Here is a 14,938-nt window from a genome sequence, read left to right as displayed (position 1 = left end):
CATCACCTGCTTTATCGCAGGATTGCACATGTTTACTATAGAAGTTAACGGTCTCTTTTTTGACTGTAGTGTTTAATAGCTCAAGAACGGTGTAATAGAAAATCCTATAATGGTTTTGGTCAGAATAATAAAAAAAAGTGTATATTTTGAATATTTCTGTAGAAAATGTCTATGTATAGTATAAGATCCCATATATCAAGAATATTGTGTTTGGATGTGTAGTAACGTTGCACTAATTGAATAAAAAATAATTTGGATGAAATTAATATATACTCATGTTTATTTATATATATTTGGACTGTAAATGTTATTATATATAAATATTAAGGATGTAACGGCACATATTTGTACCAAAAAATTACCAAGAAATACAGTGTTTTAATCTCTGCATGTGTGTAACTTCTCTGCTTAATGTCATTTAAAACTCAGATTTTTTTTCGCCCTAGGATGAGACAATATAGTTTAAATTGATATACTTTGATATTGGGAACAACACAAAAATTATGAAAAATAATGAAGGAGATAAAGTGAGTTGCTGCCGCATCTTCAAAGTAGTCTTAAACATGCTTTATAAGCACCACAAACTAAATCATAAACCTACTACTCTACTGTTAAATGTGTGTGTCAAATGTTTAATATATGAATTCTAAATATTTTGCAACCTGGTGTTGAATAATTTGTTTGCCTTTCCTGAGTCATGACGGCTTAAAGCTGACCACAAGATGTCAGGCCAGAGCCTCTTTTCAATACCTAATGCAAAAGGGGTTGGGGGGGGGGGGGGGGGGGGGGGGCACTTTTGCTATGCGATTTTGAGTTTGGCTTTGAAAATTCTGTATAAACATTAGTTTATAAAATTCAGTCTTTTTCTACTAGGTGGTAACCTCATAGCAAAATCAATGTGACATTGCAGGAATGTGACTGCACATTTAAAAGCCACTCGGTCTTAATATAGTAACAATATAAATAAATGAACAATTCCGGAAGGCTGTCTGTACAAATTAAGGTTCTTTATTGGCATCTCTGGTTCCATAAAGAACATCCACATAACCTTTCCATTGCACAAATGGTTGTTAATAGTTAAAAAAGGTTCCTTAGATTATTAAAATATTCTTCATACTAAAAAAGGAAAATGGTTAACTGTTTACTGAAAGTTTATTTGGGAAACCAAAAATGGTTCTTCTATGGCATCACTGCAAAAACCACCTTTTGAAAGCTTTACTTTTTAATGCAAAAGAGTTTTGAATAGTTGGCAAGGCATTGTTATGCTGTTGCTAGGGTGTTCAGGTTGGTTGCAAAGTGGTTACTTAGTAGCCAAAGTCAAAAGGCCTACCACCATCATATTCTTCAATTCTAATAGGTCTTCAATGGCATTGCTGTGAAAACCTTTCGGAATCTTTATTTTCAAGATTGCAGATGGTTGCTTACTGGCCCATATTAAAAGAGCCCAATTCCTCTAAATTATAGTCTGGTCTCAAAATATGGTTTGAGGGGTTTAAGAGCCATATAAGCAAAAGTGATACTTGTCTTAGAATAATATGTCTTCTACTGAAAGATTTATGTTGTACGTATAGCTGCACTATAACTTTCATCAATGCTTTGAAAGTTAATTCAGAATTCACTAATAATTATATTCATTCATTTATCTCTACAGTGCGAATAGAAGAAGTTCCCAACAGCACAAACTCTTGTACTGCTTGAGTTAACACTTCAAGAAACACACATTAAACTCTTCGTTCAGAATCAATTAAGTTTATAAAGGCTTTTATTCTTCGCTTCTGCCGTGGCGTGTGTGCTTCAGAGCGACGGAGACGCACACCCAGGCATTTCTGTGTTGTATTTGTTTTAGATTAGCTGAACAAACCTGAATCCATTCAGACTAATGCTTTTATTGTAGCCCCCATTGTCAAGTCGCAATTCGTTCATTTGCGTTATCTAAATGAGAGTGTTTCCCATTAGTGTGGGACCAGAAGGTTCTAAATGCTGTATGACATCACAATCCACTGTCACCCAGCAACCTGGGCAGCTGTCAGTCAACCGTACGAGTGGAAGGAGAGTTTAAAAAGAGCGCTTGGGATTTCCGAGGGTCCAGCACCAGATCCACAGCTACAAAGAGACACTCCGTGAGCGGAAGACAGAGGTTTGAGATGAGACTGTGTGAGCTGCAGTGTTATTTGGCCCTGTTGGGTCTGTCCCTTATGCTATGTGGTCACAGTGCAAATTCACAGCTAGAACCGGGCATGGACTTCCGCCATCGCAGACTTATGCAGAGAGCAAGAGCGATTGGACAAGCTACACAGGTGAGTCTCAAACGAACATTAACACGAAATCAGGGGCCTGTATTTATCAGCTAGCATCTGGTTTTCCATTGTCTGCATGTTCAAGGCTGCCATTCATCGCAAACTCACATTCAACTAACTATAATGAATAGTAGATAGTTCCTTCAAAATGTGTCATTTACTCACCCTCATATCACTCCAAAGAGGTACAGACGGACTTTCTAATGCAGAACACAAATGAAGCATTTCAACTGTTTCTGTCCATATGTTCAAAACAACGTTGGACCCCATTGATTTCAATGTATGGACAAAACAAATCTTCTTTTGTGTTCTGCAGAAGAAATATAATGTTAATATGATTTTAGAACAATATTAGGGTGAGTAAATAACAATTTCAGTACATTTTTGTGTGGACTAATCCTTTAAATAAAGCAACTTAACGTATATATTTAAATTTCAGGTTGCAGAAATGCTCAGTTTGTTTAATACTCTAGTTCATTCTGCTTTTAATAGATTTTTCAATTACAACAATCCCCATCTAATTTTATAGGAAGACATTGTTACTTCCAGTCCCTCTTTCTCTCTCACTCACGTAGCCTACACACATTTCTAAATGACCCTCTGTTTTTCTCATTTACGTCTTGGCAAGTAAATGCATTATCTTTTACCATACAGGATCTCAGAGTTAATGGAATGAATTTAGTTCTAATCAAAACACACATTGCCCTATAAATACAAAATGGCTTTTCTCCTTTAGCCTCGGTTCCCTCATGTATACCTTGATCTAAATGAACGCGCACCATTAGCTTTACTAGACAGTGTTTATTCTCCAAATAAAAAGGGGGAAATTAACTGAAATATTGATCCCATCTTATATGTCTTAACATTTCTCTCAGGACTGGACTAAGAAAGATGTAGAGGAGCTCCTTTCCCTGCTCTCCATGCCTGAAATGGAGATGCGCGAGACTGACGTTTCAACGGCAGGTGAAAATGAGGACCTGCGCGTGGAGCTAGAACGTTCGGCGGAAAGCTCGAACCACCTGCCCACTCGGGAACGCAAAGCGGGATGCAAAAACTTCTACTGGAAGGGCTTCACTTCCTGCTGAGGCCCTCACTTGAAATTGCCAATTAACACCTTCTTAAATCTCTTGCTAAGCTAACTTCTGTGGTCAAACCACAAGTTAATTGGTTCTGTCAGTCAATCGATTGATTGTAAGTTAATAAAATTCTAAATAAAAATAAAAGCTTTTTGTTGTGAATGACATCGCCTACATTTACAGTGCTATCTTTTCTTTGGACTACGTTTGTGAGGGAACATTAGCATTAATGATATGTGTGTGTTTATGTAATGTCACAATGGTGATTAACAAGCATTAGGGATCATTTCATTCTATTAAACATGGTGAGAGGCACGACACTCTAATATGATTAAGAATGATAAAGGAGAGAGAGCGACGAAAAACATTTGGTTCTGAATGTTTGTAGACGCCCCCGTCCACCTTTCCGCCATTAAAAGCCACACATTTGTCCTCATCTTCAGACGAGCATGCATGACTGACGGAACATCTATGAAGAGAACAAATAATCCACACGCATCATTTGCACTCTTGCTCTCTCTCGCGCACACACTCCAGTTCGATGTGTTCTTCATTAGCGTGTTATTGGCTGTGAAAACAGACACTGCTCCATGACTGGAGCTCCGTCTCTTGAGGCTCGCACACGAACGCGCAGACAGGGTGGAAAAGGCTGTTAGTCAGTTGTAATTGTTATTTAATTATGGTCCTGAAAGCACCGCAAATATTTAGACACATCTGGACTGTTTCATTAGCAAGCTTGAGAAGAGACTTTGTCAGACATTATGAACGGCTCTCTGCTGCTGTGTTTACAGAGTACACACATTTTCACTGTGTGTGTGTGTGTAGAGGTTTAGGCTGCACATCATTCTTACACTCCATCATTTTACCTACAGATTATGAGCTTGCATTAAAATAACCTTATGGTATGTGGGTAGGCCTATATATGTGTGTGACATTTTCTATATTTACTTAAAAAAAATTCAAAAACAAAATCTCTAATATCTTTAATTTCTCCTAGTAAAAATGAGACTAAATGGAGAGCAAATTACACTTTTGTTGAAGTATCCTGCTTCTTAGATGTTTTTCATAATTAAATGACCCCAGAAATCTTAATAAAGTGTCCAACTGTGCTCAGATGATTTGTACTCAAATGTCGGAGATTCAACTAATATTTCTCATCAAATTCCATGATCAACTTATCTGCCTCTTATTTATTATTATTGTTGTTGTTGTAATACACATTTTTCAAATTATATAATATCATTTAATACATATTATTACATATCTTATAATTATATATGTTTTATTGATAAGAACTATAAATGGCAGTTATGTTTTCTTCTGGATAGGAAGGAAATATTAGTAATAATATCTCTCTCACACATATACCCGCACAATGATTTTCCATGTTATTCCCTCATAACTCCCCTCATCCAGCTAAAACAAAACACAAATATCCCACAACCCCTCTGTTATGAGGACAACAATAGGCGCAAAGCATGAATTGAGTGTATCTTCTCTGTCCACACAGCTTTAGCAAAGCCAGTGACACGTCATGCTCTCTGAACAAAAGACCCATTACTGGCTTCCACGATCCCCTCAGCATGCAAAAATTAAGTGAAGGAAAGCAGGCACACAGCCAAAGTTATTTCAATTAATTGCAGAGCAGCTTATATATGGTATTTTGTTGCTTAACTATTTTTTATTTCAGTCTGGTCAGATGGAGATACACTGGCCACTGTCTGCAGCTGTCAATCAAACCAATTAGACATGCCACATTGAATGTAAGAGTCATCATGTCAGCTGGTCGATTTCTCTTTATCGGCTCTCACTGCCTGCCCACAACCAACTGTTATTTCTCATGGAGACATATTTCATTTTGTTTATGTTTAGTTCAAATATTTGCAAATGTTGTAAGGTGATGCTGCCAAACTGCTGTTAAGCTTATGCAAAAGTCAAAAGCAATTTTAATAATATTGGCTTTTTCGTTTTCTTTTCTTTATACTATACAACCTGTTTTTATTTTATTTTATTTTTATATGTGTTCTGAGGACAAAATTTGCCAGAAACAAAATCTTACAGAACCTCCTTTGGGGACTAAATTAATTATTATTATTAATTATTAATTTTTTAGCATTTTATTATGCTAAAATACAATGTAAATAATATATGTAATAGTTTAAAAAAAATTGTACAGTTCATTAACCTAACTATGATCTTTTTACTGTTGCCAAACAGCATAATTTTGATATACAATTTTTCAATTTAGACTTAGTCTGTAGTCATTTTTTTATTTTAATTATTAATAATAATAATAACAACAATTAGCCATTTATTATTATTATTATTATTATTCACTACATTTTGTGTTATATTTATTATTATTATTAATAATAATAATAATTATTGTAATTATTATTAATAATACTAAGTAGTAGTAATAATATGATTATTAATCACTATATTTTGTTATATTTATATGATTATAATAATAATATTGATAGATAGATAGATAGATAGATAGATATATAGATAGATAGATAGATAGATAGATAGATAGATAGATAGATAGATAGATAGATAGATAGATAGATAGATAGATAGATAGATAGATAGATAGTGGTAATAAAAATATTAATAATAATAACTGTTAAAAAAATTGAAGTTTAAGTAATGTTCTCATTTAGATAAATATTTTGATAAAGGAGTGTGATTACGTACATGTGTGTGGCCTTACCGGAATCATTAGTCTGTGAACGATGCAGGCAATCATCAAAGAATTATTCAAACAACACAAATCACAATCACTCATCCATTTGAGAGAGACACAGCACGGCTTCCTAAACACAGTGGTGTGTGCGTTTGAGTGTTTATCTGTGCTTTAAGAAGACCAGCATGCTGTCTGCGCACACTGAGCTGGTCCATTAGCCTTTAAGGCCTTAAACACTCCCTACCATTCATCCCATTAAACTCCATTTAACATTCTTCCCACTGCTAGGCCACCTATCAAGATCTCTCTAACATGTGTGTGCGTTGTGTAAGGTTTCATATGCTCTGATGCTGATGGAAGCTGACTGAACTGATGACAGACAGTGGCTTGGTCAGAGGTCTATTGCATCACACCCTGGCAACTAATGTGTGCATGTGCACACACACACACACAAACAGATTCTCTCAGGTCAAAACATTCAAAGGGATAGACACTGGTCGCACTGTATGGCTTTTATTCACTAAAAAGAATCTAAACTAAAAAGGCTCATAAGAGTAATTTCGTAAATAGGACTACACAGCGTTGTACGTTTTTGATTCACTAAAAAGAACCGGCTCATTAAGCTCAGTGGTGTAATGTAACGAAGTAATAGCCTAATACTTCATTACAGTGCTTAAGTATTTTTGTGGGAGAGTAGGCTATCTGTACTTCACTTGAGTTTTTATGTTTCAGACAACTTTTACTTTTACTTCACTACATTTCCTAATTAAAATATATACTTTTACTCCGATTCATTTCCCCGAAGCATATTGGTTACTTACTACAAAATAGTCAGAAGTCAGAAGAACACATACAGCAAGAAAGCACTTTTGACGAATCAGTGGTCTGGCGCTTGCAAGTTAGACTCCTAAAAACACCTTTGCTCATGCTGCGGGCACAACCGCAGATGATTTCATTTTCCACGCAAGTCGAGTCTGGGGTGTGCGACCCAGCATCGTCTGCGATAATATGGTAAGTGTTTTTGTAATGATGTGCGAGCTGACATTATCAAGTAGGCTATATCACCAAATCACACACAGAGTGCATGCACGTTGATTTATTAGTCTATTAAAACGCAGATTTCCAGGCATTCTAAATTGTAGACAGCAAAAATGCTTCTGTATGCTTTTTATATTTATATAATTTAATATAGTTAACTTAATCTATATCACAAAAAGAGTACCGTTTTTCTGCAGATATAAGCATTTAATAATAATTTTATACAAGTTCAGCTTGTTTTTGCTCAAGTTGTGTATGAACATTTTTTATATATATTTATTTGCTTTTCCATTTTGCATTTACTTGTTCTTTTACTTTCAATTCTTTAGTACGTTTAAGATTTAAAAAATAATTTTCGTACTTAAGTACAATAAATATCACATACTTTAAGACTTTCACTCAAGTAATATTCTAAACGGTGACTTCAACGTCACAGTTTAGACTTCAACGACCAAAGTCATTTTCTGGTAAGGTATCTGCACTTTTACTTGAGTATGGCTTTCAGGTACTTTATACACCACTGAATATTAATAATATTCATAAGGCAGCTTTGCTTTGTTTACAGCGGTAACCCAGGAAACACTGTATTGCCTGTTACATAAGTGCCACCTGCTGGCAGAGAGTGAATTTGTATTTTTACTATAATTTTTTAGACCAGTTTAGCCTGTAGTAGAGCAAATGAACAGCTTGTTCATGTACTCTGTCATTCTTTCTTGTCTCTTGCTTAAAGGAAAAAAAAAAATCAGCAATTGGTATCAGAATCAGCCCATAAGATCAGAAATGTTCATGAAAAACCATAATCAGTGCATCTTTTTGTAGATAGCCTACTGCTTAGTTTTCTCAAACATTTATAACTTTAACTGACTATTAACAGCGAGTCACGAGCGAGTGAGTTCTGGTCCACTATACACAGTAGGTATACACACAGTGTTAGTGTGTACCTGGTATTCCCTATGTTTTGGAGTCCAGGTGTGTGTGCACGTGCATGTGTGTATATTTTGAACGACAGTCCTAGGCTATGCTGTCCGGCTGGACCACTTCTGATCATAGTGGTGGGCCGCTTGGACCAAAAAAGGGCTTTCAGGGCTTTCAGGTACTTTATACACCTCTGCATATGCTTGAGAATCAGACTACACTCATGTTGTGTTTATATGCGTAGCATTGCAGTCCACGGGACAACTCAAAAAGAAAGTCATTTTTTGTCATAATTCCTTGCTACACGGTCTTTTATGACATCACATTCACCGCAGACTGCGAACTCACGTTCTTAACTCAGATAAAATATGATTTATTGGCGCGATGCTGAAGATTCATCAAAGGGCAGCGGTACAGCTACTTCGGAAGAAGGAAACACTGGTACGTGGCTTTTATCGTAATTGTTGCGTGTTTTATCGGCATTACCGAAGAGACCTTCAATTATGCATCTTATTTGAAAGTTTTCTACCGCAGCAAAGTTCTAATGAGGTCCTGTATCTACTAAAGTGTTCAGTGCAAGGCAGTGAAAGCGTCGCCTCCTAGTCATTTTACACCGAGATTAAATTAACTTCATTACCAGCACACTGCACAATCAGCAGGGAAAGAACATTAGATAAATGAGGCAGCACAAATATGTCCACTTCTGCCTCCAAATCCCCATTTAAACTCGCTTAAAGTTCTACCTCCTCAGTGACTCATATATAAAATTACTGTAGGATAAACCGAAGCCAGACTGTACGCTCAACTGCCTCAGCTGTAGAACGGCAATGTGTTTTCCTCCATCATTAAAACACTTTGGAGGACTCCTTTATTGTGTTTCTGTATAGACAAATTGGGTCATTTTAGGGTCAGTAAGATATTTTTGACATGATCCAACCCACACAAATACAGAAAGAAAGACAGAAAGAAATTAACCAGTTGTGATGTGTTTTTTTTTCTATTTCTAATTAATTTGTAAATGCACAAGTTTTTGTCAGATGTCTTTCGCAGATACTTTGCTACCCTCGTGTTGCCAAGTGATGAGCTCACGTTTAAGTGATGACAACTGTTGTTTTCTCACACACTGATCGTGATACTTCTCTGATGCATTTTTTATAAATATTATCGTGCTGGTGGGTGCATTTATGATGATTAACATTATGAATGAATGCTTTGCTTTTGAACCACCAGTCTTCATTAATCATGCATCATAATGGTAATAGAATAACATATTTTTAATACATAAAATTGAACTATTTTACATGCAGTTTTCTATATTTTCAGGAACAAGTTCACCCAAAAATGAAAATTTGTAAAAACAATTTACTCACCCCGAGGCCATTCCAGATGTAGATGAGTTTGTTTCTTCATTGTTATGGATTATTGGACTCGTAATTTGGCCAGAAGTGGCAGTTTAAAATGAAAACACCTTAATGATGGATTTGTTTCTTACAAACATGCAGCTTTTCAAATTGTAGTTTTTCCACTTACAAGATGTTAATAAATGGATTGGAATCATGTTGATGTCTTGTGGATTATTGTGATGTTTTTATCAGATGTTTGGACTTTCATTCTGACGGCACCCATTTACTGCAAAGGATTTATTGGTAAGCAAGTGACGTTATGCTAAATTTCTCCAAATCTATTCTGATGAAGAATACGTCTTGGATGGCCTGAGGGTGAGTAAATATTCAGCAATTTTTTAATTTATTTTTTGTGTATGTGTAAACTATGCATTTAATACTGCTTTGTGTAATCTTTTCAATTTTAAATATCTCAGTAAAGGCTATTATTTGTCATATGTAGTATTTTTATGATTTAACGTTGGTGCTCTGAGGCTGTGGAATAATGTGTCTGGGTTCTTTTCGTCATCTTCACACCAACAAATTAAACTCATTAAATCACAGATGCTTGAAGCAGACTTGATGATACACCCCTGTTAAAATATTCTGTTGTTAAATCATCATGCTGTCCTATGGGAAAGCTAGTTTGGCTGGAGGGAGACCACCTGACCTTCATCCAGCAGATACTCTATTATATGCCTGCAAACCATTGCAAATACAGTCTGAATAAGGTGTTTATCACATCTCTCATTTCCATAAAGGTCAGACGCGTGTATACTACAGGCAGACAGATGCATTAACACAGACTGATAGGTCAGCAGGTGTCTGCACCGAGAGCCAGAGAAAGGCTAAGATGTGAATGTATTGAGATCTAGAATTGATTCCCTGTATCTGTGGTGGTCGTGCTGTTTTGCAAAGTGTTTGGGGATGGAACCCCTGGAAATAAGTCTAAACTTTTTTGGTGTGCCTGTTAAAGACCAGTGGTGTAAAACAAGTTTTTAATGATGTTTACATGTCCGTCTGGCGTTTTTGATATGCTTAAAGGCAAACCATGTGAAAATTCATCAGTTAACACCATTGTTGAACATTTGCTCCGCAGGACACCAAAAAATGCAATTTGAAACAGTTCCTGTTTCCTACTGTCACAAACCTGTAACCTTGTCAACCTGTGGCTGAGGCTTTATAATTAGTGAAGCGTTTCTGTGTTGATTTTGAGAAGGTAGCTGTCTAAGATGGTGAACAGGAACATGGTTTGTGTAAGAAACACATTATTATAGCTGTTTCATAACAGGCCAAAGGCTAATGATATCAATTACGCGTGCAGCGATGTAAAGAGTAATAGACAAAATGCATTATCATTCTGATACATTGACTTGTAAACGATGCTGTATAATTCACTCTTCCTATTCTTCTTCAGAATCACTTTATGGCTCAAACATGCATATATGGCTGAATTATTTATTTATTTAGTCATTTAGCAGACGCTTTTATCCAAAGCGACTTACAAATGAGGACATACGAAGCAATCAAAACCAACAAAAGAGCAACAACGTGCAAGTGCTATTACAAGTCTTGAATAGCCTAACGCAGTACAGATAATTATTATAATTTTTTTTTTTTTTTAAATAAAAAGACATATAGATAAAATAAAATTAGAATAGAGAGTGCTAGAGTTAGAGGGTCAAGTAAATCAATATCTAAATGAAATCTGAATTAATCCAATATCGCCATATGCCGTTGTGTAGCATTTACTACATAACTGAGTGAAAGTGGATGCACAAGGTCTATAAAGATGTAGAGTTTAAAATGCCATTTTAAGGCATTAATAAATTATTTTCATGGAAAAAACGTTTAAATATGTCATTTCGAGTTTTAAGGGACAAAATTAGTGACTGCAAGAGGACTGCATAACGATGTCACAATAAGATTCATGCCTTTGCAATGCATTGTTCTATCTAGAACCCTCAGAATTGAATATGTAAGTAAGTATGACACATTCAAATAAATATGTAAATCACAGAGGTGACCGTAGGAAGTGACATCATGGCAAACTGTGTCTGATTGTAGCGACAGCCTCAAAAGGAATTAAATAAATTAAGCAATTAAGAAGTGCATGTGACGAAAAACTGATAATTGCATAATTTGTTAAACAAGCAAAGTAGTTTGGAGCTGTCGGCTGATTAGCATGAATTCTGCATATGCATGAATAGCTCCCAAAACTGGTTACATTTTCATATTCGTGACACAGGAGAAAGATATTTGATGTTATTTAAGCTGCATAAAAGAATCACAGCGGTTCAATTGCAGCTGATTCTTTGTTGCAAAAACGGAGATGAAAAGTTTGAAAGCAATTTATTTTGAGACGCTCAGGAGATCATTTTGACCTGCTCAAAGACATTCACACAAATACACACACACTTGAGAGAAAGTATGTTCTCTCCGCCTGAGTTGAAGAGCTGATTAGCAGTGTGAGGGTGGGTAGACGGGGTTCGGCGAGGCTGTGTTTAAATATCAATGCTGAATGATTCCGCTGCCAGGTGCTCTTTTCTCTCATCTCTGCCTGACTGCTCCATCACTAAATACCATTGATTCTGCTATTACACACACGGGGTGTAACGCTTCACAGAAGTACCATTTGTTTGAGACTGTGTGAGTATGTTTGCTTGAGCCTGATGAGAAATACAGTGAGTAATGTTGTATCATAGGGCAGGTGTCTGAAGCTCATGATTTCACAATGCATAGAACTGTGAAAATCTTGAATCATGTTCTCCACATACTGGATGCAGTACATTATACAGAAAGCATTTTTGAATGAAAGAGAATAAAAAAAGATACAGAATGCAATGTGATTGCATGGGATTTCAAACAAAAGTATTCTTCAAAGTCTGAAAAATGAAATGTTTCATAATGTTTGAGCACGCACACACACACACACACACACACACACAGGCACATTATATATATTTCCTGATTTCCTGAAAATTATAAAATCTGGGTGAAGAACATGTCAATACTCTTAAATAGCCATTAAAAGCAAGCTATTATATATATATATATTTTAAATCATTCACAATGATTTGAGACAAAAGTTCAAGGGTTTAGCACATACATTTTTTATGCTTGGACACTGGAATGTACAATGTATGTATCCAAAACGAAAACTTTTTTACATACAGTATGTAGACTTTAATGGGTTTACAAGTGGAATTCAAAGGTGGATTTTATTGCATTTGTTATGAATGACATTAGTTAAATGTTTAATGCCATTACATTGATCTAACAGCTGAAGCATTTACCTAATTTTGCATTCTGTTCTGATTCTGTGTGTCATAGATTTTCTCATATTTCATACTTAATGAGCTTTGATTTGAATTAAATCAATCTAAACAAAGAGTGCAAATGATTTGACTTATGTTAGGCTGTGACGTGTTGGTTTCTGTTTAGTTCCTGCCTGACCTTATTGTATTTCCTGTTCTCGTTTTGTTAATCTTTGTTCATTTAGATAACCTGTTTTAATCAATCATCTTATTTGCTCCTTTGTTTCCGTTCCTTTATAAGTCCTCAGTTCTCCCCTTGTCTTTGTCTTGGTTTAATGTTATTTCAATGGAAATTTGTGTGTTAGTGACAATTATTAAAGACTCCTTTCATCTACTCCTTTGTTGTGCACCAGTTACTACAACTAATTCATTTATTAATAAAATTGCCATTAAAAGCTCATTCTCATAAAGATTTTCTGTCATTTACTAATAAATGAATGTTTTTCTCTGGGGTGTCTGAGCACTGAACACGCTCACCTGTGAAGTTACCCTCACAAAGGTTCCAGTTTTTAAAGGATTTCTACAGATTTGTAAGTATTAATGATTTTGTATGTATAGTTGTAAAGGAAGATGGCATTATACTGATGCTGGTATTGGCATTTCATATCTATTCAAACATAAATGTGACAAAAAAAAAAAAAAGGGAGATAAAGGCCTAAAATTGCAAGTTGACCTTTAACATAATTAAAAGACTTATGGGCTTGTTTCCAATTTGAAAAATATTCTCATGCTTGATTCGTTTAAACTTTGATCATCTTTGTGTAATTTATTGAACTTAGCTGGCAGCTTATTAAAAATCTTTTGATGGGGACAGAGATAAGAATGGATAGTAAGAAATCAAAAAGAAAGATTTTATGATTTCATCAACCAATAGCAAGCGCAAACAGAACACACCAACGCTGTTGAACAGACTGGCCTTAATTTAATTTCAGTAAACATCAGAAGCTTATTTTTCATCAGAAGCTTAGTTTGCTGTTCTGTATAAATTTTATTGCAGCTTTTGGATGTGATTCTATCATAAACATACTTGCATATACATACAATTTTCACCTCTTGGGTGATTAAACAGAGAAAACATTGCACGGATATCGAGGGAGGGAACCAATCCAAGTGTTAGAGATGTTAGCAATGGATTTATTTGGCATAGGCCTAAATACTGCATAGCAACACCCTAGCATCACAACAGTTTTGCACAGGAAATCATCATTCACAATTTCTTTGAAAAATAAAATCTGTTATTCTAATTGCAGGGATGAATGAATTGCATTTATGTGTGTTTGTGGTGAGTTTCCATGCGTTTGTTGTGAGAATGACAGGTTCTGTGTTCACTTATGCTGCTGTGAGCTTGTGTGTGTATGCGTGTGGCTGCAAGTCATTTCACACTTTCATACATAAATTTCCACACTTTATATGTGTGTGTGTGAACGTGAGGAAAGAGAAAATGCCAGCGGAGGAGGACGAGCCTGCGAGGTGGACGAAGGGCAGGGTGAGTAATTCCTCCAAGTCTCTGACGAGCCCGAAACCTGACTTCTTTATCTGAATCATATGTGTGTGTGTGTATGAGAGTTATCAAAAATATATTTATTCAAAGATTTCATATGTACATACATACTATTTAAATCTTGTTTTATATCTCACAATTTATTATTTATATTAAGCTGTGAAGATACATTAAGTCATCAATGAGATTTATTTATACATTTTACATTTATACAATAAATATATTTATTTCATTTTGTGTGCGATCTCTCTCTAACTCTCTGTCTTTTACTTCAGTTTCTCGTTATGATAAATTAGTCCACAAATAAATAAATAAAAATGATGAATGATACACTGGAGTAAATATATTTATGGAAGGAAGGAAGAAGGTTGACAGGATGTACTTGAAAAAGAAAAAGGTTAAGGGAGGGAGGTAAAACGAGAGGAAAGTAGATGTGATTAAACTTAAAATAAATGGAGCATTCAATCCGCCGTCCCCCAAACCCCACACATCCACCTTGACGCATCCCATTTCCTCCTCTTCACACACAAACATCATCCTAAGCCAGATGGCCTTTATCAACACCTCCAACGTGTGAATGTGTGTGTTGCACAGTGGGATTGTGCTATATATGTATAGGTGACATGACTTTGTTTAAAATATGATTTAAACAACCACTGCTGGACAAATGAATGGTGTTTGTGGACTGGCCAGTTTGCCTCTTCGAGATGATGGACAGATGTG

General features: G+C 35.6%; 1 protein-coding gene across 1 annotated transcript; it reads left to right on the top strand.

Moving 5' to 3' along the window:
* The first annotated feature begins 2,096 nt into the window (after positions 1–2,096).
* On the top strand, positions 2,097–3,540 carry LOC306854050 (somatostatin-2-like). The gene is made up of 2 exons (XM_079391837.1): positions 2,097–2,297; positions 3,173–3,540. Exons 1-2 carry the CDS (start codon positions 2,145–2,147, stop codon positions 3,380–3,382), a joined length of 363 nt encoding a protein of 120 aa, XP_079247963.1. The 5' UTR covers positions 2,097–2,144; the 3' UTR covers positions 3,383–3,540.
* The last annotated feature ends 11,398 nt before the right edge of the window (positions 3,541–14,938 follow it).

Source organism: Barbus barbus (genome assembly GCF_936440315.1).
Source record: "Barbus barbus genome assembly, chromosome: 34".
NCBI classification, from domain to species: Eukaryota; Metazoa; Chordata; class Actinopteri; order Cypriniformes; family Cyprinidae; genus Barbus; species Barbus barbus.
The sequence above is the reverse complement of the archived record's forward strand: the minus strand, read 5'-3'. Positions and strand labels throughout refer to the sequence as shown.

Excerpts from the sequence above, each read along its gene's own strand:
- LOC306854050 (XM_079391837.1), top strand. The coding sequence starts at position 2,145 with ATGAGACTGTGTGAGCTGCAGTGTTATTTGGCCCTGTTGGGTCTGTCC. Across the intron at positions 2,298-3,172 it reads CGATTGGACAAGCTACACAG|GACTGGACTAAGAAAGATGT; the intron begins GTGAGTCTCAAA and ends CATTTCTCTCAG.